This window comes from Gavialis gangeticus, unplaced genomic scaffold (assembly GCF_001723915.1).
Source record: "Gavialis gangeticus isolate Ggan-Ray unplaced genomic scaffold, GavGan_comp1, whole genome shotgun sequence".
Taxonomy (NCBI): Eukaryota; Metazoa; Chordata; order Crocodylia; family Gavialidae; genus Gavialis; species Gavialis gangeticus.
Genome location: NW_017729005.1, coordinates 11,789,946 through 11,816,778, shown reverse-complemented (window position 1 = coordinate 11,816,778; position 26,833 = coordinate 11,789,946). Strand labels below are relative to the sequence as shown.

Sequence of the window (26,833 nt, the reverse complement as noted above, 5' to 3'; positions counted from 1 at the left end):
ACATTGGAGGTTTCCCACAGCGTCTGCAGCATCAGTAGTCTAGAGTAGCAATTAAATTTCCCAAGAAGCCTGACCTTTCTTAAGACACAAGAAACTTAAACTGTTTGTTTGTTCATGCAAGGAAACCTGCTGGTATAGTAAATACTGTGTGAGAAATTCTCATCCTCAATACACGAGAGATTGAAGTTAATGACTCTTGTATGCCCAGGAGGGGTGGCCTCCCTCTTTCAAATAAAACATGAAAAGGCATTAAACTTCTTAACTTTATTAAGGCACAGGCCTTCCCTAGTCCTTCACCCAACTATGTGAAATCTTCAGTTCCACATTTTTACAACCTTACGTTGATAGGATTTCCTACTGATTTCAAGAACAAAGGGTTTCTTAAGGCGATATGCAGTTGGTCCAACGAAAGATATTTGGGATGGAGTTGGGTTTCTGATGAAGTGTCTTGCATTTAAAGGCTTGTCTAATTCTATTTCAACTATACAGTGGTCCAAAGATATCACCCTCAGAAATCCTTTCCTCTTGCATAATTCCTGGACTCTCACAACTGCATTACTATAACTATATCAGCCACAGCCAACCCGAGACCTCTCTCTCACTCCTCAATCCCCCCTGCCCCACCATCACAAACCTGACAGCCCCTACTCCCCTGTTATGGACAGCCAGCACTTAGTCTATCATCTGTACAGAGCTTTCTGAGGAGATTTTTTTTCTACTGGGAGAATTCTTCCTGATTATTTGAACATGTGCATATACCCAGCCTAAGTGTATTTTTGCATATGATTTAGCAATAATCTAAATTTGAGTCAACTGGACTTGCAGTTTTTAGCTTGCCTATGATTTTTAATTCTCTTTTGTAAATGGAATTTAAGACAAATAGCCTTTTTAATCCTGGTATATTAAATGGAGAAAAAAAAGTTCTGTGGTACTACTGAGACTTGGTTAGGCTTTATTGAGGTTTCCATTATGTATTTTCTCATTGTTCCCAGATTGACAGCATTATCTTTTATAGATTACTGGGTTTTGAGAAAAGGAACAAATTAGGTTTCTCTTTTTTCTATGTGATTTATGAATACTTCTCAGAAGCATCAGTAGATTGGTATTTTGACAGTCTAAGTAGAGAAGGAATATTCCTTTGGGTTCTTTAAACTATATTAAATGCTTTATAGTATAGTATCTTAGAACTAATCAAGCAGTATGTACTGCAAGTTGCTGAAATCTGTTTCCCTCTATTCAGCTTTTTACCTGCTGTGTTATAAAACAAAAAAGGTATTTATTTTATATTAGTTCCCAACAGAAAAGGTTTTCTTAAGTTTATTCTAAATAAAATCATTGTTTGTATTTCTTTGTGTATTTTATAATGCTGAGTTTTCTTAGCAAAGGGGAAAAAGCAATCAGTGCAGCAGTGTCCTAAAATTAGACATAGTAAATTTCTCTCAAGCCAGTAGTTCATAATTGCTTCATTTAGCAAGTTTCTGAAGGGAAAAGGAAGCAAAGGACTTTAAAATATTGGGTTCACTTTATTTACATTTAATTTGTGGCTGATTTTTATTAAATTATGTATTTATTAAATTATGGCTGATTTTAGCATCTTTTGGGAAAGAGATCTGTAAGTATGTACCTCACTGCTTGATATTTGATACTAATCCTAAACCAGCATTGCCCAACTTCCGGGCAGCTGGGGGCCTCATGCAGGTGACGAAACAGACCCAAGGTCGCATACCCTGGGGGCTCCCTCCACTCCTCTCCAGAGCCTCCCTATGTCTCGCACAACCCAGTTCCTCCCTCACCGTGCACAGCCACGCTCCCCATCCTTTTCCAAGCACTCAGCTGAACACCCTCCTTTGCTGCACAGGCAGCCTTTCCCTGTCCCACTGCACTGCCCCACCCCAGGGACCAGAAGTCAGAGGAGGGAGGGGAGACCCTGGCCACTGCTTCTGCAAGATGGATATAGTGGCAGCTGAGTTGGAATGCACGGATCACATGTTAACCCGTCGCATACTGTATGCAGTCTGTGGGCTGCCAGTTGGACAGCCCTTCTTTAAACTATAATAGTGTGGATTATGTTCAAGATTTTTCATGGAAGGCTACACTATTGAGCACTTGGCCACACATCAGTCAGTTGTTTAAAAAATTACTCATTTAAGAGTCAGAAAATCCCATTCCCCTCTGACCCTTCCCCACTCAGTGTTTGCAGTAAGTGTTGTAGGTAGAAACCTACCTAATTTCAAGGGCTGACCCCTGATTTCGTGGTTTGAGTGTGGCACCAGTTGCCATTTTTTGTGGCAGAGTACAGCGAGCTCCTCCCATGCCTTTGATTGGGGTGGGACCCCTTGGATAATCAGAGGCATGAGGAGGGCTGCCGTATTCCATGGCAAAAGTCTCTTCTCCTCCCCGCAACCCCACAATGCTTCAGGATGCCAGGGCTGCTTTTCTCTGTTTTCAGGTCCCTTCTCTTCCCCCGCCCCTCTGCTTTTTCACAGGGGACCCACCAAATTTGCTGTTTCTGTGAAAATTAGGATTTGGTAGGTCTCTAGTTAGAGGGTTATAGAAAAAATATTCGTATAAATGCATGCCCTGTTACAAGGGTATTAAAATAATCATCTTAAGCCACAATAGAACATACTACAAGTTTTATAGTTATTTAACTTTAGATCATCTTTAACTTTAGATGCCTATCCAGCCAGTGGAACTTGTTGTTGCTGGCAGAGATGCTATTTGTTCTGTTCTTTTCCTGAATCATACGTGAAACCCCCCTCCCCTTTCTCCTCTGTTAGGAATACTTTAAATGGAAAGGCTTTGGAGCCATCTAGTAGCCTTCACATGTAGACTAGTAGCCTCCTTATGTGATGTAGTGTGGTGCCCTACATTGTCCCACTAGGTTCAGTTTATCAGAGGTAGAAAATAGTCAGTTATTTTGATATATATGGCTCATCTGACTGACTAGAAGTTGTTGTATGTTAGGAGTGTGGGCAACCATTCATTTATAGGTGATAGAGCTGCTGCATAGGTCTCTACCCCCGGAGGAGCCCAATCACTGATAGGCTGCTCTTTCCCATGCCCGGGAATGGAGCAGCCTTTCAGTAATCAGGTGGCAGCTGCTGTCAAAGAAAGCCTTTTGCTGCCTCTGGAAGTGGGGAGTTCAATTAAAACTGCTGTCCTCACCCTCACCTACCCAGATAATGATGCTGCCATTGCCAGAATGCCGGTTTGTGCTAGCAACTTGTGCTAGCACTGCTGCTGCTGCCAGAGCACTGATAAGACCCAGCGCTCTAATAGTTATGGTGGTAGTAGCAGGGTCCCAGCAGGGCTCTCTGACAGCTTGGCTAGGGAGAGACTATTCAAAAAGCTGGAGCCTGAATTGATTCAATCTTTGCAGGTTAGTTTAACCTGCTTAGGTTGAACCGGTTTGTAACAGTACAGACATTCTCTCTGGACTGAGGCAGTTGTGGTTATATGCCTCTTCAGCTGCTCAGGGCAGAAGCGAGGGGGTTGCTAGAGGCACCCTCTGCTCCAGGGAAGGTGTGCTGGGGGGGGAGGCGTGGCCAGTCCAGGCTGAACTGGCCAGAGAGGGATTTAATTCCCACCTCCCTGTCCCACCGGCAAGGACCCAAGCTGGGTCTGCTGGGCACTTCCCCCTCGTTGCTGCAGCAGCTGGCCGGCATGGCCCCTGAGGCAAACTAGGGGGTTAGTTTCCCCGCTGGCCCCAGGAGACTGCAGCCAGGTCTGCCCGCCACTGCTGCCACAACACTTGCTCCCTGTTTGGGGCAAGCAGTGGAATAAGCTATCTGCTGTCCCTTCCACCAGATGCCAGAGGGAGGGGGGAATAACCCTCATCCCTGCCCTCCCCAGGAGCCCTGCTGGCTGGCATCTGGCTGCACCCCTGCCCAGCCACTGCAGCAGCGAGGGGGAAGGGCCCTTGATGGGGGCAGCAGCCTCTGTCAGAGAGGGCGAGACCCTTCCCAGCAGGGGGTCCCCTGTGGGGAGGGCGGAGCTGTGGCAGACTGCATGCAGCAGCACTGGGCCCTGGAGGGGACCAGAGCCCTCCAAGACGCCGCTCACTCTGGGCTTGCGGCAAGCGGCAGAATAAGCCCCTTCTGCCCTCCTTTCTCCAGTGTCTGGCAGAGGGAGATTATTCCACCACTTGCTTGGCACAAACCCAGCAGCAGCAGCTGGGGTGGTCAGAACCCACTGCGGTGCCCCAGGAGCAGAGAGGGGAATAACCCCGCTCCCTGCCCACCCCAAAGGGCCCTGCTGGCAGTGTCTGGCCCCACCCCCACCTGGCTGCTGGAGTGGTGAGGGGGGAGTGACTGTGACGGGGCAGCAGCCCGTGTCACAGTTTCCCAGGGCAGGAGCCCATTCCTGGCAGGGGAGGGCTGCACTGCAGGGTGGGGAAAGCTGCTACAGACCATAACACTGGGGGGACAATAGGGGCTTGAAGGGCTATGGGCCCCTCTGGGCCCTGGTGTTGCCTCGTGCAGTCCACTGCAGCTCTGCCCACCCCGTAGAGGACCCCCTGCCAGGAAGGGGTTCACGATCCCCGATGCTATGACAGGAGCTGCTGCCCCCATCAAAGGTCCTACCCCCTCCAGCTGCAGTGGCCAGGTTGGGGCACAGCCAGATGCCAGCTAGCAGGGCCCCTTGGGTGGGGAGGCCAGGAACAGAGGTTATTTCCCCTCCCTCCAGTGGAGGAGGCAGGAGGGGACTTATTCCACTGCTTGTCCCAAGCAGGGAGCAAGTGTGGTGGCAGTGAGCAGTCAGGCAAATGTTTCTGTGTCTGCAGTCTCTGCCAGAGCTCCAGCAAGGGAGCAGAATGGAAAGGCCAGCTGTGCTTCGGAGCAGATTGCCCTGCCCAGGGCTGCAAAGTATCTGGGATGCTGGAGGACTCTGGTTTAAGTTAAACCAGGAAAGGGTCTGAGACAGACATTGCATAAACCAGCTGAAAACTCTGGGATCCTGGGAGTCTTAAAGATAGCCATTACATGTAACATCACAAAATATTTAGCACAACAGAATTTCCTGCTTCAAACTGCTACTTTTCCATTGTATGTGGGCCATGTTTCTAGTGCTACAGACTGTTTGCATGTCTGTATGTTTACAGTTTGTAGCACTGTAAATGTAACATCCAGATCCAGTCCGCAAAGGTCCAGTCCAGCAAGGGGAATTCTGGCATGGAACTGCATCATTCCATCAGTCTTATCCACAGTGTTCCCTCCCCTGTGAGGTCTTCTGCTCCACTGCATCCATGCTTCCCTTGCTGTAGAGGGATCAGGAATCTAGCAAGAGTGAGCACTGGCAGCTAGCTGCTCCAAGGGACAGAGACCTTGGGTCTGCAGCCACAGCCAGATCTCAAGCTCCAGCTGCTGCCAACAAAAGGCTGCCAAGCACTGTCCTAACTGTACATCATCTTGAAAGAATAAAAAGTGCTTTTGTTTTTAACGGTCTTTATATTTACTCCACACCCCAGAAAATCAAGGCACTGATTTTAGATGCTTAGCTTTAGAGACTTAGTTTTGACTAGAGTGAAAAGTGTGGAAATGTGCATAAGAATACAAATAGACATGACCTTAGCATTGTGGACAAATTATCTTTTGGTTAAAGTAATTCCTTTGCATGTTCTGAACATTTTATAACCTTAGAGAGACTTTTACATCTATGAATCTTTCATACAGACTAATTTACTTTTGAAATCTTACAATCATACTATTCAAACAGAGTGTTCATCTGATTTAGTGTTTCATAGTATTTCAGATAGATTCCAAATTAAACATTTTATAATAGGATTCTATTTTGTTACTGACAGTCAAAATACACTTAATATTTTACAGTACATTATTTATTGAATTTAGACATTTGAATTTATTATTGAATTTAGGAGCTTACTGAATGTATGTGTATTTCCCTGAAACAGCTTGCTGTTTGGACCTAACATAAAAATAATCTTTTGCTGAAATTTGAGTCAAATGTATTCAGTTTAATGAATAGATCTTAAACTGTACTTTGTATTTTAGAAGATTTCCAAGCTTTGTCATTCTGATGCAGTAGTGTGAATTCTGTTTTGAGATCAAAATCAATTTGGACATTTGGAAGTTGGCATGCATTTATTACTTCAGTGTCACTCTACCCTTGAGATGGACAGAAAACATTTAAATCCACCAAGCTGCCATGTCATCAAACCCTTTTTAGACATTTTAGAAGTTTTGCAGCATTTTCACAGCATTCAAACTCACTTAACAACAGTATTTACTTTTCCTCGTATCAAAGGCCTGTAACCATCAGAAATATTCTGTCTTTTGTCTTCAGTTTTTAAAAATTTATATTGATATTTTGACATTTTTTAATTGTTTTTGTTTTTAAATAGCTTTAAAATCATCTCTTTTGCATCTGAATTTATGCTACTCATTTCAGATAAAGCAAACTGTGGTAAAATAAATACAGGGAGTAAATTGCTAGAAATCTAAAGAGGAGACATGTCATACAGATGAGGCCTGTAAGCATTCAGGGAATTAAATCCCCCAAAACTCTGTGTTTTCTTTCTGAGATTAATATAATGATACACAGAACAGAATGGTGAGACCGTTTGGAAGACATTAGAAATATTTGAGGTAAGCAGTAAACTGTAGTCTTTTTCTGGCTGACAGAAACTCAGATAGTTAAGAACTGCTGAACTCATGTATCATTGCACATTATTATTGTGACTCATCTCATTATAGAAACATTAGTAGAGTTCCATCCCTTAGCAGAAGGCAACAAGGGCTTTTAAAGTTATTGGACAAGCTTGTTAGTAGCTGTTAAGGAAGATGTCATACAATTTGAAAATCATGAGTGATTTTTTTAATACGAGTATATTTTCAGAAATGTCCAAGACATCTAGGGCCTCAGTAGACATTAAATTTATTGTGTGATTAATGCTTTAATTGTGCAATAAATTTCAACATGCCAATTTATAGTGTGATAAAATGGCAAAGCAGCCCCAAAGGTTTTTGTGTCTGGTTTATAGTGGGCTTTAAATTGAGCATGTGGCATATTTCCTAAACCTTGGACTGACCTGTGTCTGATCCAGATGATCACATGATCGTTGGGTTCAGGCATGGAGCAACCCCAGGTTCTGAACTAGGGCACAGGGCACCCCTGGAGTCTGGGACACAGCTGCCCCCTTTCTAAATCTGGGGCATCAGCCTATGGTCTTGAACTAGGACCTGAAGTTGCCCTGTGTTGATTATCAAGGTCAAGCCAGAGGCAGCTATGAGTCCCAGTTTGGATAGATTGGTCCTGGCAATTGGGATCTGAAGAAATGTATGCTGTGTTCCCAAAATCATGCATACTACCATGCACATCTGGCATGACAGGACACATGATTTTTGAGAGATGGCATAAAATTCCTTAGATCCCAGTTGCACTATATTAACGTCTGCCAGGGGCCTTGGAAACTTAAGACCCATTTTCAAAGGAGCCCAAATCACCAAAAGTTGCTTTTTTTTTTTTTTTTTTTTTTTTTTTTTTTTTTTTTTTTTTTTTTTAAGCGGACTGGCAAATGCTTATTACTCAGATAAAAATGGATCCAAAGTTCAAGTTACCACAAGGGAAAAGAGAGAGGGCGTTTCCAGATATCAGCTGCTCTGAGAGAACTTTTATTGAGAAATAAATTGCTAGGGCTGTGCGAAGCTTCGGTCCCTGATTTGATTCAGTGGAGATTTGGCCCAGTTCAGTGGCCGAGTCTCTGAATCCGAATTGAATCAGGAGACCCTTTTAATGTCTCTGAATCAAATCAGAACACCCCGAATCGATTTGGAGAGATTCAGAAAAATTTGACAATTCAGAGACAGATACAGCTTTAAATGTTTTTTCTACATACCTCAAGGTACCAGGCAGCTCATAAGCACTGCAATGATGGGGCAGATGGAGCATCCCACAGGAGCATGGGGGGCTCCCCAGCATGCTCAGTAGCAGACCCAGAAGTGGACCAGAAGCACTTCCAGTCCACCAGGGAGTGCATGGGGGGGGCCTCGTGCCCCCCAGCTTGGCAACTGGTGCCTCCTGGGTCTGGGGAGGTACTCAGGGTCCCCCTGTGGCGGATCGCCTAGCTGGGGGCGAATGGGGGCCTCCAGTGCACTCCCCGGTGGACCCAGAAGTGGACAGGAAGTACTTCCAGTCCACTTCCAGGTTCGCTGCCAAACACGCGGTGGGCCCCCCCCCCCCCCCACCAAAACTCCTGTGAGACACTCTATCTGCCCCACCATTGCAGCCTTCATGAGCCATGCCTGGTACTTTGAGGTATGTAGAAAAAACATTTAAACATTTAGCTACGTCTATGGCCAAATCGCTGATTCTCTGAATCAGCATCAAATCTTCAGATTCGGATTCGGCCCAGTCGAATCTGGGACAGTGATCCGAATCAACTAATTGAATCACTGTCCCTGATTTGCGCTGAATCCAAATAGAATATGGCCCATTTCACACACCCCTATAAATTACCAGAGTTCATCTTAAATTTGCTGTGTGGTTATAGCATGCACACAGGCAGCTATTAGGAAGCAGTTGATGAAGAGTTATACCCTGCTTAGCCTAACATCAACTCATTGATTCGCTGATGCTTTAGGTTTCTTAGTCACTTAAAGTGGTAATGTACCTTTGTTGTGTCTAAAGGTATAGTGTCTGTACCTTTGCTGTCCCCTTATCCTATCCTGTCAGTTAACTCTCTGAATTACTTTTCATTTCTGCAAATATTAGAAAATGGAACTGGAGCTGGATCAATCTCTCTTCCGTTCCTGCCCCTTCCTTGTGTGGGCGTGCACGTGTGTGCGTGTAGAACATGAAAAAATGAAAGGCATCCTACATTTTTAACCATAATTTCTCACAAGGAGGAAAGAAAATCACCTGGATTTAAAATTAAGCTGTATATAGATGAACACACATACGCACCCCTTCATTTTAATATATATTGCATAGATCTAGATATAATATAAAACAAGAAAACAAAACCCCCTAGACTTGAAATAAAGCTCTGTGTGTGTGTGTGTGTGTGTGTGTGTGTGTGTGTGTGTAGCTTCATATATGTAAAGCTTCGTTTTAAATCGAGGTGGTTTTCTTTCCTCCTTGTGAGAAAGTATAGGTATAAATTTAGGATGCCTTGGATTTTTTTCCATGTTCTATTAAAATAAGTCTCCCTATAAAATCAGCAGATCTTATACTTCTGTTTCATCAGCAACTTAGTATAAATGTTTACACTGGGAAATGTTTAGAGTCATTGCATAATTATTATACTTAAGTATTACCCTTCTTACATTTTGAACATTATAATCAGAGTTCCTAAAAGATAAGAAGTCCAACTCCCAGACTGCATAATCACATTTGTCATATCCATTTGGCATAGAGAAGAATTCAGTTGATCCTAAGTGAATAGAATGCAAGTACAGTTGAAAACAGAGATGGTATGTTTAACAAGCAAATAGAAAAAATAAAATGTTGATGATGGTGCATTAGGTTACCTGCATAAATATCTACAAAAATATGTTTTTAAAATTGTGAATAAAATCAACTGTTTGAAGTGGCAAAATAAATAATTTGCCTAAACTAAATTACAATTTATTTTGGAGCGAGATTAATTTATAATATAAGGTGTGTGTTGAGAATTACTAATAAAAGGGGTGTATTAAAATTCAAGCACTGAGAGAACAAATTTTTTTTAAACATAATATGTCATGCCCATGTGATGGTTCTAATAAGATTTTGCTAAATATTTTAGAGAGAGAATGTTAAAACTTAATACACATACTTTATTAATTCCAGAAATGTATGGGTTTAAGAATACTTAGCATCTTATTCCAAACATCAATACGATCAGAAAATTGGGGGAAGGCTTGTTTTTTGTGTATTAATTCTGTACTATAATTTTTCTACGTTCACACTTGTCTTTACTTTCCCATTGCACATAAATTCAAATTTACAAGACAAATGCATGTATTTTGATGGGCGAAAACACACATAAAGTATGATACTGCAGTAATAATAATAAGGGAAAGATGGATGGAATTTTCAACTGTGCATTCATTTATTTATCATCATTTGTATGGCACTTATCACCATAATATTTAAGCCTTTACATTGTAATAAGTTTAAAAAATAAATGCATTAGGTCAGCATGTGTAACAGTGCCTAGATATATTTTTCACATATGTCTGTTCTAAGGGGTCCTTCCCAATTCCACACAGCTCTTTCATATTTTATGATATACAGCTAAAATTTGCCAGATTTGTTGCCAGTTAAGGAAAGCGAGTAGAGGGAGGTCACGTTTTCCCCCTTCTGGGCACTGAACACTGGCTTCCTTCTATCTAGCCCCACACAGAAGCATCCTCATACCCTAGCCAGCCTCTCCACAGCACACTGAGCTGGGTTGAAGCAGCCCCAGGCTGGTAGGCTGACCCTGCAGCCTTCCTGCCAGCTGGGGCTGCACCAACCCAGCTCAGAGTGCTTCAGTCCCAGGCATATGTATAAACATCAGTCCCCAGGAACAATAAACTCCAGTGCAGTATGCACCAGAGTTTATTACTTCATGTTGATTGCATGTGTAGACATGCCCACAGAATATCAGACGGCCCACCAAAGGAGAAAAGTAAAATATATTTACTCACCTGTAATTTTTCTCTGTCTCGTATGGGTACCTCATGCACTGTAAGCACCCACCCTAGGTATCATTTACTTCTTAAATCTAATTTCAGTTGGAGCCCTCTCCCATTTGTTCCCTTTTCCAGGCAGACAGCAAATTAGCATGCACTTAGTCCTTAATCTAACAAGCACTGAAGCTTGTATTTAACTGCCAGCAAGAGATTAGTTCTGTTGACTTTAAGTTACTAAATTAGTAATTGGTGCTCAAAAAATAATGTGATTTGCTGAACTTGCGTTAATTTGCTGTGTTGTTCTGGAGCTCCCTTTGCTCTCACAAGATGTACAAATTTTAGGATTCTCTTATGTTGAGGGAGGATTTAGCTGAAGGTCTTCATTTCCATTTTTATATTAAAGTTATTAAGGTTAATAAGATAAACCTTGCCCAGAAAATGGATGACCTTTCATAATGATTTATAATTTATCTTCTCAATATGGGCTGGGCAGTTAGAGGACAGTGAGTTCTCAAGAGTTCAGCATCCAAACTCCTGGCACTATGTGATAAAGACACAAAGAGAATGTTTAATATCCAAAAATATTAACCAAAAAAATCCTTGAAAAGTGAGGAGTAACCCAGTAATAGATTGCAGAGTACCTGTGCAACCTTGCAACCATTACCAGCAGATAAATTTTACCTTTTATAAAATGATGAGACAGACTCAACCATTTTTAGAATTAATGACAGGAGAAAATGCTCTTATAACTAAAAAAAAAAAATTAAAAAAAAAAAAAAAATTAAAAAACGCATACTCTCTTTGCCTAGCATTAATGCTTCAGTAGTAGAGGTTCTGGATTTGGATTTTTGCAGAGTCCTTAAGTATTTCCATTATTCTTTTGGAAATAGGCTATAATTTGCCACAGTTACAAAGAAGTTTCTAGGTTTCTCTCTCTCTCTTAAGCTAGGGACAGAAGTTACATTTAAACCAGTTTAAGTGATCTGAAACTGAATCACACTGTCAAAGGACCGGAAGGGACCTGTAAGATCATAAATTCTGGTCCCCTGCCATGGGCAGGAAGTTATTGGGCTCAGATGAGCTCAACAAGGTGCTTGTCCTGCCTCGTATTGAATACCTCCAAGGATGGTGACTGTATCACCTCTGCTGGGAATGTGTTTCAGATTCTGGTGACCCTTACAGAGAAAAAGTTTTTTCTTTTGTCCAGCCTGAATTTACCTTCTATTATCTATGTCCATTAGTCCTCGCCCTTCCTTGAGGTGCCTTCCTAAAAAGATGGCTATCAAGTCACCCTCAGCCTTCTCTTACTCAGACTAAACAGGTCCAGTTCCTGGAGTCTCTCCTCATAGGGCCTATCTTCCATGCCCTTAATCATATGGGTGCCCTTCTTTGTACCTTCTTGAGCTTATCCACATCCTTCTTGAAGTGTGGTGCCCAGAACTGGACACAGTACTACAGCTATGGCCTCTCCAAAGCTGAATAGAGAGGGAGAAGCACCTCCCTGGATCTATTGGCAACACATCAGCTGATGCACGCCAGAGTTCTATTTGCCCTTCTGGCAATCTCATTGCACTGTTGGCTCATGTTCATCTTCTAGTCAGTCGTGACTCCCAGGTCTTGCTCAGATGCTGTGCCAGCCAGTGGACCGCTACCCATCATGTAGTTATGGTAAAGGTTCTTCCTACCCAGGTGAAGAACCCTGCTCTTCTCCCTGTTAAACCTCATCTGATTCCGTTCCACCCATAAATCCGATCTGTCAAGGTAGTCCTGGATCTTTACCCTATCCCCTGTTGTACCCGTGTTTCCCCACAGCTTGGTATCATCTGCAGACTTAATCACTGAGCTCTCCACCCCCTCATCCAGGTCATTAACAAATATGGTAAAGAGCATAAGTCCAAGCACTGATCTTTGCGGGACACCACTGGTTTAAACCTGTAACAAACATAAGTTCAGTGCACATAAAACATTTTCAAAATGGCTGAAACTGGTGTGAGATCAGTCTGGTTGAATGTAGTATCAGACTTAACCGATTGAGGTCAAACTGGTTTATGGAACTTGTGTCCTAGACCCGTTCCTGTTTTAACTTACATTAAAGTCCTCCCGCATTCCAGCTTACTTTGCAGCCTTGGGCAGGGCTGGGCTAGGCTGTCTGTTCCAGCCAAGCAGGGTTGGCCCCTCCCAACTCCTCCCCAGCCAAAGCACTGTCACTGCTGAGAAAGAGGTGGGAAACCCTGCTCTGGAGTTCTGCTGGGTCTGCCTGGCAAGGGGGCAGCAGCCCTTGCCAGGCATCCCCCGCCCCCCACTCTCCCTCAGTTCTCCAGCAGCAGGAGCTTAGTCAGACCCCAGTGGCTTGAGGGGAAGCAGGGGTTTAATCCCTCATTGCAGGGGGCACCAGTAGGCTCTGCTCATGCACCCAAGGCTGTGGCAGGCAGACACCAGTAGTCTGAGGGGAAGGGGATGGTTTAATCTCCCCATTGCAGGCAGCAGCGGTGGAGGCACCAACACAATGCCCGGGGCCAAGTCCCTCTGAGGAGTGGCCATCTGGTTGCGGGGAGAGGGTGGGGAAGGGGGATGTGACCTGGTTGAAGTGGGGGGAGCCAAGGCTAGTTACAAAGCCCAACTCACTGCTGCCCCCTGCTGCAGCAAGTAGCTCCAGGGGGATGGGGGTCAGTGTTGCCCCCCTGCAATGCAGGAATTAAACCCACAAGGCCCACCCCCACTCCTGCTGCTAGCATGTGTGTTGGGGGGGTGGAGGGCTGGGGACCCCTTACAGGGCCTGTTTTCTTCCTCCCCCTCCATGCAGACCTGCAAGCCATGGTGGGGGTTTAAAACCTTCCCTAAGCATACTCAAGCCTGCCTCGGTCTGGCCATGCCCTTTCCCTCCAGCTGAGGACTCACTCTAGCACCCCCTGGCCTCTGCCCTGGGCCACTGCAGGTATGTGCCTGCATTTCTGGAGTCAAAAGTGAATGTCTGTACACTTGCAAATTGGTTTGATCTATGCAGGTTAGACTAACCTGCAAAGATTGAATCAATTCAGGATCCAGCTTTTTGAATGTCTGTCCCTAGCCTTAAAGTACTTCATGCATAAATACTGGATTTTGTAATGTGCATGAACATATACATTAAGAAAGTTCAGAGGGTGTTACTTGTCTTGGTTTCTCTTACCAGCAAAGGGCTTACAAGGGAGGATTAATGAGAATTAATATACTAATACTCAGAAATAAAGGACGTGTCTGTTTTGCAGCAAGTGTGTTCTGGCAAGGCACTGCAAGCACAATGTGTCCACCCATTCCATGCACATTCCAAACCTGGAACTGTGTGGGGAAGATAACGCTGAGGTGTCTGCCACTCTAAAGCACCCTGGAGATCCAAGTCTTAAGAGCAAACCTGAAGGAACACAGTGAAACAGCCTCACCAAAAGATTTCCTAGTTTGGAGCTTGTGTGTTTTGTAACAGGAGGACAGAATGTGTTTGGGGTTGTCCTTGCCAAGATCCCTGGTATAGATCTACTCACTGTATATTACCTGGGAACTCAGCTCTGGTATTCCACAGGAAGTGAATGCCTGGATCCCTTAAAAATTCCAGCCTAAAATAGTGGTCAAGTATGAATTCTGTTTTAAACATCATCCTTTGACTTACCTTGAAAATAAGTGGTCCATGCTATCAGATTTGAAAATAGTTTGCCTTTCAGTTGCCTTCAGAATGCTGGGAGGAACCCTGCCTGACCCTGCAGTTTGGTGACTTTATAATTTTTTGATATCCAAGTCTGACCTGGTCTCAGTCCAGTGGAGGACTTCTTGTTCCTTTACACAGTCTATATTTGTTTCTAGCATTTGCTGCAAGGACAGAGGGAACTAATTGTAATATTTTTTGCTTTTTCAGTAAATTACTTGGTGTATGTGAATTGTGAATTTTATTGACTTTTTCACTGACCTTTCCTGTATCAGTCATTTTTGGGTTTTTTTTCCTATTCTTCTGGCACTTAACCCCACACCATGTCTATTAGTCTTTCCTATAAAGTTTTATTTTATTTATTTTATTACTGGTATCCAGTGACATTTCAGCACTTAAATTGTATGATTCAAGGAATCTCTTCCTGAATCAGTTGCTTTTTTGACCAGCACCTGGTCTTCGATGTTTTAATTCTGTCACCAGTGAATCTGAACCTTTATTTTCAGAATGGTATTTTCTAGTTCAGTTACACTAATTTGAGTCTTCTGCACTGTTTTTGAAATGCATTCAAATTTTAAAAATATTCAAAACATATAGTGTTACTACAGAACAGGACAGGCAGAAGGCAGGACTAGGAGGCACCTTAGCTTCTAGCTCAGGGGCAGGCAAAATACAGCCCGTTGGCCAGATCAGTCCTCCAAGCTATGCTATCCAGCCTGTGGGGACCCTCCAGAAAAGAATTATTACCAGGCTATAGCTTCCTCTGTGAAAGCCAAGAGGAGGTATGGGGTTTCAGAGGTCATGCACCATCAGGCTGGGCCAGGACAGCTCTGTGCTTCCCCTTCTGTGGGGCTCCCCACGCTCCAGCCGGGAGCCACAGGGAGCCAAGCACAGTTGGGCCAAGCAGTCTCCATGCTGCCATGTGCAGCTCCTGGCACTCCACCCAGAAATTGCACACCATCAGGCCAAGCTTGGGGCTCCCCGTACTGCAGCCAGGAGCTGCACACCTTCAGGCAGCACCAGCCTGGGCTGGCTCCATGCCACCATGTGGGGCTCCAAGCACTGCAGGTGGGAACTGTGCACCATTGGGCCAGTCTGGGCTTGTTCTGGGCTTTCACATGCGGCTCCATGCTAGACTGCTGGGAGCCCCACATGGAGGCACGGAGCCACTCAGCCCAATGGCACACAACTCCCTGCAGCTCCTGGCACTCTAGTGGGGAGCTGTGCGCCATCAGGTCAGGCCAGCTCTGTACCACCATGTGGGACTTCTGGCACTCCAGTGCTCTATCCAATGGGCTGGCCAGCTCTGTGCTGCCACATGAAGCTCCCAGGGCTCAAGTAGAGCACCATGGCGGGGGGCTCCACCTGCCAAGAGCCTACCAGTGGCAACTGCTACAGTCAGCAGTGCAGGCTGTGCACCATGGCTGGGTGTGTGACAAGCAGGCCCACACCCCCCCCCACATCCACAAACCCCACACCCACGCACACCCACACTCCCACAAATGTACTCAGACTCATCCTAGACCTGCTCACAGCCCCCCCACATATCTCCCCAAATCCTGACACACACACATGTATACACACACACTCCCCCCACACAAATCCCACGTCCTCCCACAAATACCCCATGCACCACACAAACACATACACACCCTGCACCCACCCCCCAACCACACCCCACACACTCCTTCACATACAATATACAAGAATAAGACTTTATTTGGAGCTATTATGCAATCTCCTGTATATACACCATGCCAATGCACATAAAGACATTTTTTTAAATAAAATTAAAATGAATGTTATGATAGATGTTGAACTTTTTAGTGTATGATTTGGTGTTTTTTCTGGTTCCAGGAAACTCTCCACCCCCCAAGAAATATTTCCAGGAGCAAGGGGAGGGGCTTTTGGTGGCTAAAGTCAGGGGTTAGGTGGGAGGACTTCAGTCCCAAGACAGCGATCAGGGAGTAGAGCATCTGTCAAGGGGAAGGGTTACCTTTGTGGCCCTCAACAGCTTACCAAAAATTAAGCAGCCTGTCAGCCAAAATAATTGCCCACCCCTGTTCTAACCCTGTCCTGCATTCTCCCTGACTTCAGGCTAGCATAGCCAGCATCTTAGAGACCATAACTAAAGATAATGGCCAAGGCAAACCCCTGCCACTCTTGCAATGCATGTCTCCTTTCCCATATGAAAGGCACCCTCTCCATTTGTTCCTTTTCCCAGACAGACAGCAAATTAGCATGTACATAGAGTCCTTGATATAGCAAACACTGAAACTTGCATTTAACTAGCAGCAAGTGATTAGTCCTGTTGACTTTGAGTTACTAAGGGTGCCTGTAGATGTGCAGGGAGACTGCTCTAACACGCTGTAATTACATCATGTCAGAACAGACTTGATTCATCGAGTCTGCTGGAATATGTTATTTAGCATGCCTCCAACAGCCTCCATATCTCATGCATCAGCGTCCCCACACTTCAAAAGGGCTGTGGGGGCGCTTCAGCTAAAGTTCTTTCAATGAGCTTTAGTTAAAGTGTTCCCACCACCATTCTGAAGTGCAGGGATGCCAATGCACAAGATGTTATGTGTGCTTTAACTGAAGCTGCTCTCAGATCTTCTCTAATTAAAGCATCCCTTCCCTTCCCCATCCCCAGAGCACACGTAAAAACTTCCTAACAGTAATTGGTGCTCAGAAATTAAAATGATTTGCTGAACATGTGTTAATTTGGCATGCTGTGTGGGCGCTCTTTATCCCAGTAGTTAGCCAATATTTGAGGCCTTACCATAGTATTTTTGCTAGACAGAGAAGTCAGATATTTCTTTGGTGCAGTTTTAAGAGAATACACAAAGCCCTGTTTTTCCTAAACACAGCAGAAACAAATGATAGCAGACCATTTTCATTTCCAGAAAATCCATTTCTGTCATCTTAGTTGTATCCTTCTTAAATAATTCTCTCTCTCGCTCTCTCTCTTTCATGCCAGGAGCACACTCAAACAGCTTTCCTAACTTTCTGTTGGTTTTCTAGTTGTTCTTTTTTTTCACATACACCCAGCTCCAGCCAGTGATGCATTTGCAAGCAGACGTCAGGGAGACCCATTTGCCCTCACTAAGCCTTTGCTCAGGTTCTGGCATGCTGGCTAGTGGTTTGGATAGTGGTTTCCATGAGCTTAGTCATCACCTTAGCAAGGGCATTTAATTGCTCCTCCATTTTGCTTAAAAACAATGTCAAGGACACTTATCAGTTTCAACCAGATCCATTTTGATGGCAGCTGCTAATAACTTACAACATAAGTGTCAAGACAAGAGCATGTGGGAGTCAAAATGAAACTCTCATCTCTACTTCTAATGAAGTAAGCCAATGAAAAATAGCTTAGGATGGTGTAAAATAAAAGCATAACTCCACACAGTCATGTGAAATGAGATATAAATTTGTAAGATCTAGCAGAAAATACTTTTCCTCAAGAATAGATTGATAGCATGGAAAATATATTTAAACCAGTATCATTTTGCATTCTGTTGGCTCAGAATAGTGGAGATGCTTTTATTGACTATAGGGCATTCAGAGGTCTGAGAGCCAGTGCTCTGATCTGGGACATCTCTGCTAAGTAGCCTGTATTGGAAAGCTGAACCTTCTTTTTTTTTTTCAATGGGGGTACCCCCTGCTCAAGTGTAAGTGCATATGGAACCACAATCAATCTACCATGGGAATACAAATCCTTTTTTTTTACAAATAGAACATGGCATTTAAGGGGTTCATAGAATGTTTACTCTGTCCAAAGTGTGAGCTTCCTTAATTTGGGTAGTTTTCTGACTCCCATATTTCCACTGTATTGGATTTGTACTAGCCAAAATACATATTTATCCAAGAAATGAATCTATTATCTCACCAAATTAAATAATATTCCATGGCATCATAACCTGGAATTCTGCTGCATTTTTAATTTTCAGCAATTATTAACAACCACTATGGCAGAAAACAAAAACCTCATGCAAAATAATGAGAAAAGTAAAAAAATATATATATTTCAGTTCCTCTACAAAAAAAAAAAAGTTCTCGTGTTTTCATGATTTACTAACAAGCAAAAAATGAAGCCATAACCATTGGAATGTTCTAAACCTTTTAAGGGCTCTGCTTATTAATTTTTTTGCCTGTGTATATTAGGTTTCTTTAAAGTTTTATCCTTTTAATTACAGGAGGAAGAACTGGAGGCCCAAATTTCATTTCTCCAAGGACAGCTAAATGACCTAGAAGCCATGTGTAAATACTGTGCAAAGATGATGAACACACATCTTGGTAAGTGAACTGCCTTGGGTATTTAGGCTGTAAATCTTTGTAAAGGCTCTTTCTGTGCTTGTACTAGAACTAAAGAATTACTAATGTAGTACACAGCTTATGGCTTTGCAAGGCTAGGAGTAAACTGAATTACTGTACCAGATGTTTCTAGCTATTCTGTCTTTCTACTTTCTTGCTTTTAAATATAAAATCTTTTAAGCCAATTGATGAAAGTATGGATAAAGAGCAGACATATTAGGACACATGGCATGTTTTTTCATTCCTAAGATTTCTTGTCTTCTAAAATGCATCTTACAAGTCATAGGTCATTTTACAAGTCCATCTCCAGTTCAGTTATCAGAGTGATCTTTGGTACATTAAGCAGCTATTTTAGAAAATCCAGTGCATAGTGATTACCTTCATTATATAACAACATATGTGTTGCCCCACTTATTTCAGGCAAGTTTTTGATCTCCTGTGCCAGTTCTTCCTCTGACATCATCAAGAGAAATTAACCAACACAGAAGTCAATATGTTTGGAGCAGGATCAGCGGTGGAAGTTATTGAAATTACATATCAGCAAAGCAAATGGCAGAAAAAACCTGGGGCTAGCCTAAGATGTCTGTTTTTAGCAGTGCTCTGATAAATGCTCTGTGTTAAAATCATTTTGAACCAGGACTTGTTATATTTAGTCACATTTCAGTGGAAAAAAGCACTGGTACTGCTGGAAGTAAAAACTTTACATCATTTAAACATTGAATCTTTTAGTTAATAGAGCTTTTTATCTAACTAGCAAGTTGGGAGACCATAAAGCCATATCATCCAAATGGTCTTCTCCCTTACCCCACTTTAAATGCCCATTTAATTTTAGTGGCCCTTATCTCAAAAACTAGCATAGCTAGAAAATAAGTATTTCTTTATAGTCTGAAATCATAGGTTTTTTTGACAGTACATTATGAACCTCTAATCTTAAAGGCCTGATTCTAATCTTAATTATGTGCGATTAGTATCATAGGTATAAGCAGACTGAAGTTATATGTCAGCTAAACCAACATACACGAGATCAAAATCAAGAAAGGGATATCTTTAAAATACTGAACTATTTGAGGGGGCAGGATGGGGAATACTTTATGACACGTTTAGTAGATTAGACAGTCCAAGTACAACCTAGAAACTTTTTCCAACCAAGGGTTCTGGACCAGACTTCAGAGAGAAAATCAAATGTATGTTCCTGAAGTGCCTCTTTTTCAGACATAGAAGCAGGCTCTGGTACTATTTTTCTGAGGCACAAACGCTTTTGCTGCTGTAACAACTCTAGCAACATCAGGAACTATGGTGCATTAGTAGGAGCATTGCCCGTAGATCTAGGGAAGTAATTATTTCTCTCTATTCTGCACTGGTAAGGCCGTATCTGGAGCCCTGTGTCCATTTTTGGCCCTCCCCACTATAGAAAGGATGTGGACAAGTTGGAGAAAATCCAGCGGAAGGCAACGAAAATGATTCGGGGGCTAGGGCATATGACTTTTGAGGAGCAGCTGAGGGAATTCGGTTTATTTAGTCTGCAGAAGAGAAGACTGAGGGAAATTGATAGCAGCCTCTAATTACCTGAGGGTGGTTCCAAAGAGGATGGAGCTAAGCTATTCTCAGTGGTGACAGATTACAAAACAAAGAGCAATGGTCTCAAGTTGCAGGAGTGCATATTTAGGTTGGATATAAGGTGGTGGAATCTCCATCCTTGGAGGTTTTTAAGGCCCAGCTTGACAAAGCCCTGGCTAGAATGATATAGTTGAGGATGGTCCTGCATTGAGCAGAGGGTTGGACTAGATGACCACTTGGGGTCCCTTCCAACCCTTATTTTCTATGATTCTGTGATTCTAACTGCAGTGGTCAGAAGTCTGCACAGACTTGTCAGACAAATATTGGTTAATTTTACCCCCTCAAGTTTTATCTTAGGCCAAAGTTTTTTGGTTTCACAATGCTGCCACTACTTCAGTTCTTTCCCCAGGTATCTACTTTTTTATCTACCCATGAGAAAGGACTTTTACATATAGGTTCACTTGAAACCTCCATCGGTTACCTCCCTTGCTCTGCTCTGCTCAGCCTGCTGTCTTAGATCTTGGATACAAGCTGTATCATTTCACACTGCCTTTACATTTCAAAAAGTCTCTAACCAAACATGTTTCTCATTGTCCATTGTTTCAGTCTCCAAACTACAATACTATGGAGCATAAGCCCACCCTTGACGACCTCTGGCTTTATAGAGAATTGATTAGATTTTAAGGCCACAAGGGAACATTAGCTATTTATTCTGACCTTCTGTATTTTGCATGCCCTTAGCTTTTACCCAGTTAACAAAAGAATTTCAGTCTGCAACCTGTTATGCTGCAAGTTGAACATAGGAGAGAATTAGGTTCCACTAGTGCCTGAGATCCCTGCAATGGCAGGAAATTTATTAGGTTAAGTGAGAAATGCCCAGATGATCCTAGCAGGTAAATCATGCCCCATGCTGCAGAAAGAGAAAAATTTTGAAGGCACCTGACAATCTGACCTGGGGGAAAATTCATTTATGGCCTAAAATCTGTCTTTCACTTTGACCCTGAGCGTGTGAGTGAGACCTATCAGCCACACATCTGAGAGAATTATCTGTGCTGCCTCCACACGCTGATCACCCCACGTGGGGTCCTATCACCAGTTGTAGCCAATTCCTTGATGCTTTAGAGGAAGGCAGAAAAATAAAATCCTGTTCTCTCTCTCTGACACATGAAGAGAGAATGAGCGGGGCCTTCATAGCCTCAGATTTGAACTATCAAGCCAGAAAATCACCACAATTCTTCCACCTCACCCCTTCCTCCCATGTACACAGAACATGGAGCATCTTGCAAAAGTTGGATAAAGTTCCAGTGTTTAATCGTGCTTTCTACTAGCATATTGCTTCTTACTTCAAGGTTGACTTTGTCTAGCTTCAGAGACCAAATCTTGTCATGCTGTTGGCAGCAAGGTTGAAAAGCCCTTGTTGTCACATGTAAGTACCTAACTACACGTGACCAAGCCATCTCACAACCTTCCTTTTGATAAACTGAGTAGTTTGAGCACATTAAGCCTCACATTGTATAGCTTGTTTCCCAGCCTGAAGATCTTTTGAACTCTGTCTAGTACATCCACATCTTTTTTGAAGTAGTGTCTCCATAGTTATTTTATTCTAAAATGATAGCAGTCTTGCTATATAAAGAAGCAAAAATCGAATCTCAGTTTTTATGTGATATTCATCCTCTTAAACGTCAAGAATTGCACTTATTGGCCAGAGTTATGCATTGAAAGCTCAGATTGATGTAACAATCAACAACCTGTAAATTAGTGATTCTCAACCAGGATGCCACAGCACCCTAGGGTGCCTTGAGATTTCTAGGGTGTCCCGTGGTATCATGTAATAGTAGCATTGTTAGATGTGCAGACATAATTCACAAGACAAACCCAGAGATTTCAAATAGATATCCATAATGTTGATGTCATTCTGACCTGCTGTGTTCTTTCTAAATTCTTTGTTCCATTATTTTTCTGTAATCAAAAGCTTAGTGAAAGCCAGGAGCTGGCATTTTCTGAGAGATGCCTTGAGTCTAGAAAGGTTGAAAACTACTACCATAAATCCTGAAACCCAAGACAATCTCATGCCATTTGGTATAATTTGTGTTTTTTATTCTCTATTCATTTCCTTGAACATGACTATTAAAATAGGCTTTTGGGATTGTGACCATTTAACAAGGCAACTTAAATTACTCAGTAACTGACTTGTCCTTTTCATTCCCTGCTACCCCATTAAGCTTCATGCTTCAAAAAGGTTTTCATTTCTAGCCGTGGAAACTTTGGACAAATTTCCACTGCCAGAAACTGTTCTGGGAGAGGGAGGAATACAAGCATTCATCCTGCAGCTGCCCCTCTCCCCACTGCACTGCATGCCCTCCCTGGAGATCAGTCTGGGAAAGGCATGATGAGGAGCAGGAGCCATTCCCCCTCTGCCCCCACATGACACGTTCAAAGTCTGCACCGACAAACCCCAGGAACTGAGCAAAGGGAAGAGCAGGATAAAGCTTCACACCCCCTTCCCCCCTTCCCCAAACTGGGGACTGCCTGGTTTAGAGAAGGAGGCAGGGTGCAGCTGATAATGCTCCCCTACCCTCCCAAACCAAACTCAGGGCAGGCGGAGCATACAAGCATTCACTTTTGCAAGCATGTGTCAACTTGAAAGATCTTTCTTGTGGAGGGGGGATGTTTCCCCATGGAGAAAATTAATGAAGGCCTGTATGCTTGTAGCTTCTAACAGGAGAGTGGTGATTCTCTTGGCAGAATTGTAATGCGTACATATGGTCTTTGTAGCATCTTCAGACTTCACCAGTAACAAATTTAGCATTATCTATATGAGGGGTTGCTCAAACTCTGGCCTGTGAGCCAAATGTGGCCCACAGAGCCATTGTATCTGGCCCACGGGGCTTCCCACAGGTCAGGAAATTTGGTGGCAGAGGAGCAGTGGCCATTGATACTGCCACCCTCCCCCATTGCCAGAATCCCATGCCCCTCTCTCCCAACCGCAAGATAGAGCTAAGCATACCCCTTCCCTCTGTACAGCTGAATCAGGGTTGGGGAATGCCCCTGCCCTCCATTCAGCTGGATTGGGGCTTGGCTGCCCCCTCCCTGCTCCATGCAGCCAGATAGGGCCCCTCCATGCCTGCTGTGGGAGCTGAATTGGGGCCACCAGCTGGATCCAGTTCACAGGGGGACCAGGCACAACCTATCCAGGCCCCTCCCCCTCGCCCCCCCCAGGAAAAAGGTTGAGCACCACTGATATAAATAATCAGTAAAAGTATTGAATAACATTATGTCAACAACCAGTTCTTAAGGAGCATATCAGAGAGAAACCCTGTCTCTGATACCATAAAATGCTTCTGGGGAGACATAACAGTGAATTACTAATCCATCTTATATGTGCCTTGTTAACTCCATAAAATGCAGATTTTAATCAAAATATAATGTGGTCAAGGAATGCTACTTGCATGGATAAATTTTATAATAGTCTAAACTTTCCTAGATTTGTATTGAATAGCTACACTGCATTTGCAAGTCACACTTGAATAAAGTATAGTAAATCACCCTTGCTTGTAGGAAAGGTGGTTCATCACAAAGTTATGTAATTTGTAGAATAAATGTGTTGTATCTCAAAAATGATTAGTAGCTGCACAATTTTTTTTTCCTTATAAGTTTCATTAACATGATATGCAATTTTATCCTAGTACTTGGTTAAGCGTATCACAAGTAACTGCTGATGTTTACTTAACAAATACATATTTTATTTTAATCAAAACTACTGTTAGAGCTCTATAACCTCCTTCAGCTTTTGAACCTTTAGTAATCATTTTTAAATAAGATCCATATTTCTCTGGAGTATACTTTTTATGTAAAAATACTTACAAACAAGATTTTATTTAAATAAATTTTCCTGCAAGATTTTTCTGCTCCACCATATGATGACATCATATTTCATTTCCTAAAACATGTTAATTTGTTGCCATGGGGCTGAGCAGGAGATTGCTAACATTATATTTTTTTCCATAGAACATGAAGAAGGAACAGATGGGTTAGAATGGCAGTTTTTGTTTGCGTATTTATACAAAAGCCTCCTTTTTAAGTGTTCATCTATTTTTCTTGCTGCACCACACAATGATGACATAATTATACATTTGTATTATGTCAGTATGTTACCATGGGAATGAATGATGTGCTATGAATATTATAACTTCTTATGTGCAGGAATGTAAAATTCTATTCCTGTACTGAAAATGAAGAGAGAGAGTTAAAATCCCTGACTTACGCAAGTAAATGAATAAGGCTTTAAACTTGTGAGCTTTATTTTTCCAGTTTAACACTGCATATTCCCACTCTTGGTTCCATCCATTAGAAGGACTGTTAAATTCCCACAAAGGGTAGTTCGTTGAGAGGTCTAATGACTCTAAATGCCTCTTACTGTCAATCTTGAGATTTTTATTAGTGCACCAGGAGGGTATGTAGAAAGCTAGACATTGGTTCTGCTCCCATCTCTGCCACAAGAATTTTGTAATTTAAAAGAAAAAAAAAATTCACAACTTCCTCAAGTTTTCCATTTGTAAAATAGAGACGTATCTTACTTTTCAAGGGTTTTGCTTTGTTCATAATATAAACCGAGGGTAATAATGCAGCTGATGGTGATGGAACGTGTTCACCATTGCTATTATTGCCCTACATTATCACAGCAATATTTTTTCTCTGCACCGCTCCTTTTCTTATGGAAATATTCTGTTTCTTGGATTCTTAACATTGTGCTATTATTGTTCACACATTTAAAAATATCCAAAGTTTTTCTTTTATTTATGTAAATTAGCCCAGTGAACTTGAGCACCTCAAGAATCAGTGCATCACAAAGATTTAATTTACTTGCTTAATATTATAATTAAAAGTTGACTTTCTTATGAACTTCCATGCTTTAAAGAATTTTCATTCTTTCCTCCTTTTTCAGTATGCTAAAGAAAAAAACACGATCCTAAAAAATTCAGAATATTTCCAGATACCTTCATAGAGTGTTTTTATAAGACAAATTTGACCTCTGTCCCATTATCTTAAAGCAGTTCATGACCAACTGGTCTCTGGGAACTGAACCAAAATGTCACCATAATATCTCTTGTCCCATGGACAGGCACTGCTTGAAGTGTTTCAGAGTCTCCTTTAAGTTTGATATGAAACTGAGTTTGATGTGTTAGTTGACCATGAAGAGAGTCTGGATGCAGAAAAGGCTGAAGTGCCCAATGCCTTTTTTGCGTCAGTCTTCACAGGCAAGGTCAGCTCCCAGACTTCTGCACCTGGCAGTACAGTTTGGGGAGAATTTGAGCATCCTTGAGTGCTGAAATAACAGGGTAGGGACTACTTAGAAAAGCTGGACATGTACAAGTCCATGGAATTGGATGGGAAGCACCTGAGGATGCTGAGGGAGTTGGCTAATGTGATTGCAGAGCTATTGACCGTCATCTTTGAAAACTCATGGCAGTCGGGAGGGTCCTGGATGATTGGAAAAGGGCAAACAGTGCCCATATTTAAGAAAGGGAAGAAGGAGGATCCAGGAAACTACAGACTAGTCAGCCTAACCTCAGTCCCCGGAAAAATCATGGAGAAGATCCTCGAGAAATACATTTCTAAGCACTTGGAGGAGAAAAAAGATGATTAGGAACAGACAGCATGGATTCACGAGGGGCAGGTCATGCTTGACCAACCTGATTGCCTGCTATGATGAGGTGACTGTACCTTGATTTTAGTAAGGCTTTTGATATGGTCTCCCACAGCATTCTTGCAGGCAAGCTAAGGAAGTATGGGTGGGATGAATAGACTGTAAGGTGGATAAAAAACTGGCTGGAGCATTGGGCTCAGAGAATAGTAATCAATGGCTCAATGTCTAGTTGGCAGCTGGTATCAAGTAGAGTCCCCCCAGGGATTGGTCCTGGGGCCAGTTTTGTTCAATGTCTTCATCAACAGCCTGGAAGATGGCACAGAGTGCACCCTCAGCAAGTTTGCAGATGATACCAAGCTGGGGAAAGTAGTAGATACACTGGAGTGTAGGGCTAGGATTCAGAGTGACCTAGATAAATTGGAGAATTGAGATTCCTTTTGGCCCAACAAGGACAAGTGCAAAGTCCTGCATTTAGGATGGAACAATCCCATGCACCAGTACAGTCTGGGGGCTGCCTGGCTGGGCAGAAGCTCTGCAGAAAAGGACCTGAGGGTTACAGTGGACAATAAGCTGAATATGAGTCAGCAGTGTGCCCTTGTTGCCAAGAAGGCTAATGGCATACTGAACTGCATTGGTAGGTTTGTTGCCAGTAGGTCAAGGGAAGAGATTATTTCCCTCTATTCAGCACTGATGAGGCCACATCTGGAGTACTTTGTTCAGTTTTGGGCCCCCCACTACAGAAGGGATGTGGACAAATTGGAGAGAGTCCAGTGGAGGGTGGCAAAAATGGTTCAGGAGGTAGGGAACATGATTAAGGAGAGACCAAGGGAACTGGGTTTATTTAATCTAGAGAAGAAGAGACTGAGGGGGGATTTAATAGCAGCCTTCAACTACCTGAAGGGGGTTCCATAGAGCAGTGGTCTCCAAAGTGGGGTGCGCACACCCCAGGGGGTGCACAAGACGATCCATTGGGGTGCAGGAAGAAAATATTAGAACTTCTATTTATATGTATATTTATATAAATAT

General features: G+C 42.9%; 1 protein-coding gene across 5 annotated transcripts in view; it reads left to right on the top strand.

Annotated features, from left to right (window-relative positions):
• Window positions 1-26,833, top strand: part of TBC1D5 (TBC1 domain family member 5) — a 659,444-nt gene that overhangs the window by 601,029 nt on the left and 31,582 nt on the right. For all 5 annotated transcript variants that reach the window (XM_019508683.1, XM_019508679.1, XM_019508681.1 and 2 more), the window contains one exon: window positions 18,486-18,585. In XM_019508683.1, coding sequence (XP_019364228.1) covers window positions 18,486-18,585 — 100 coding nt within the window. The remainder of the gene's footprint in view (window positions 1-18,485; window positions 18,586-26,833) is intronic.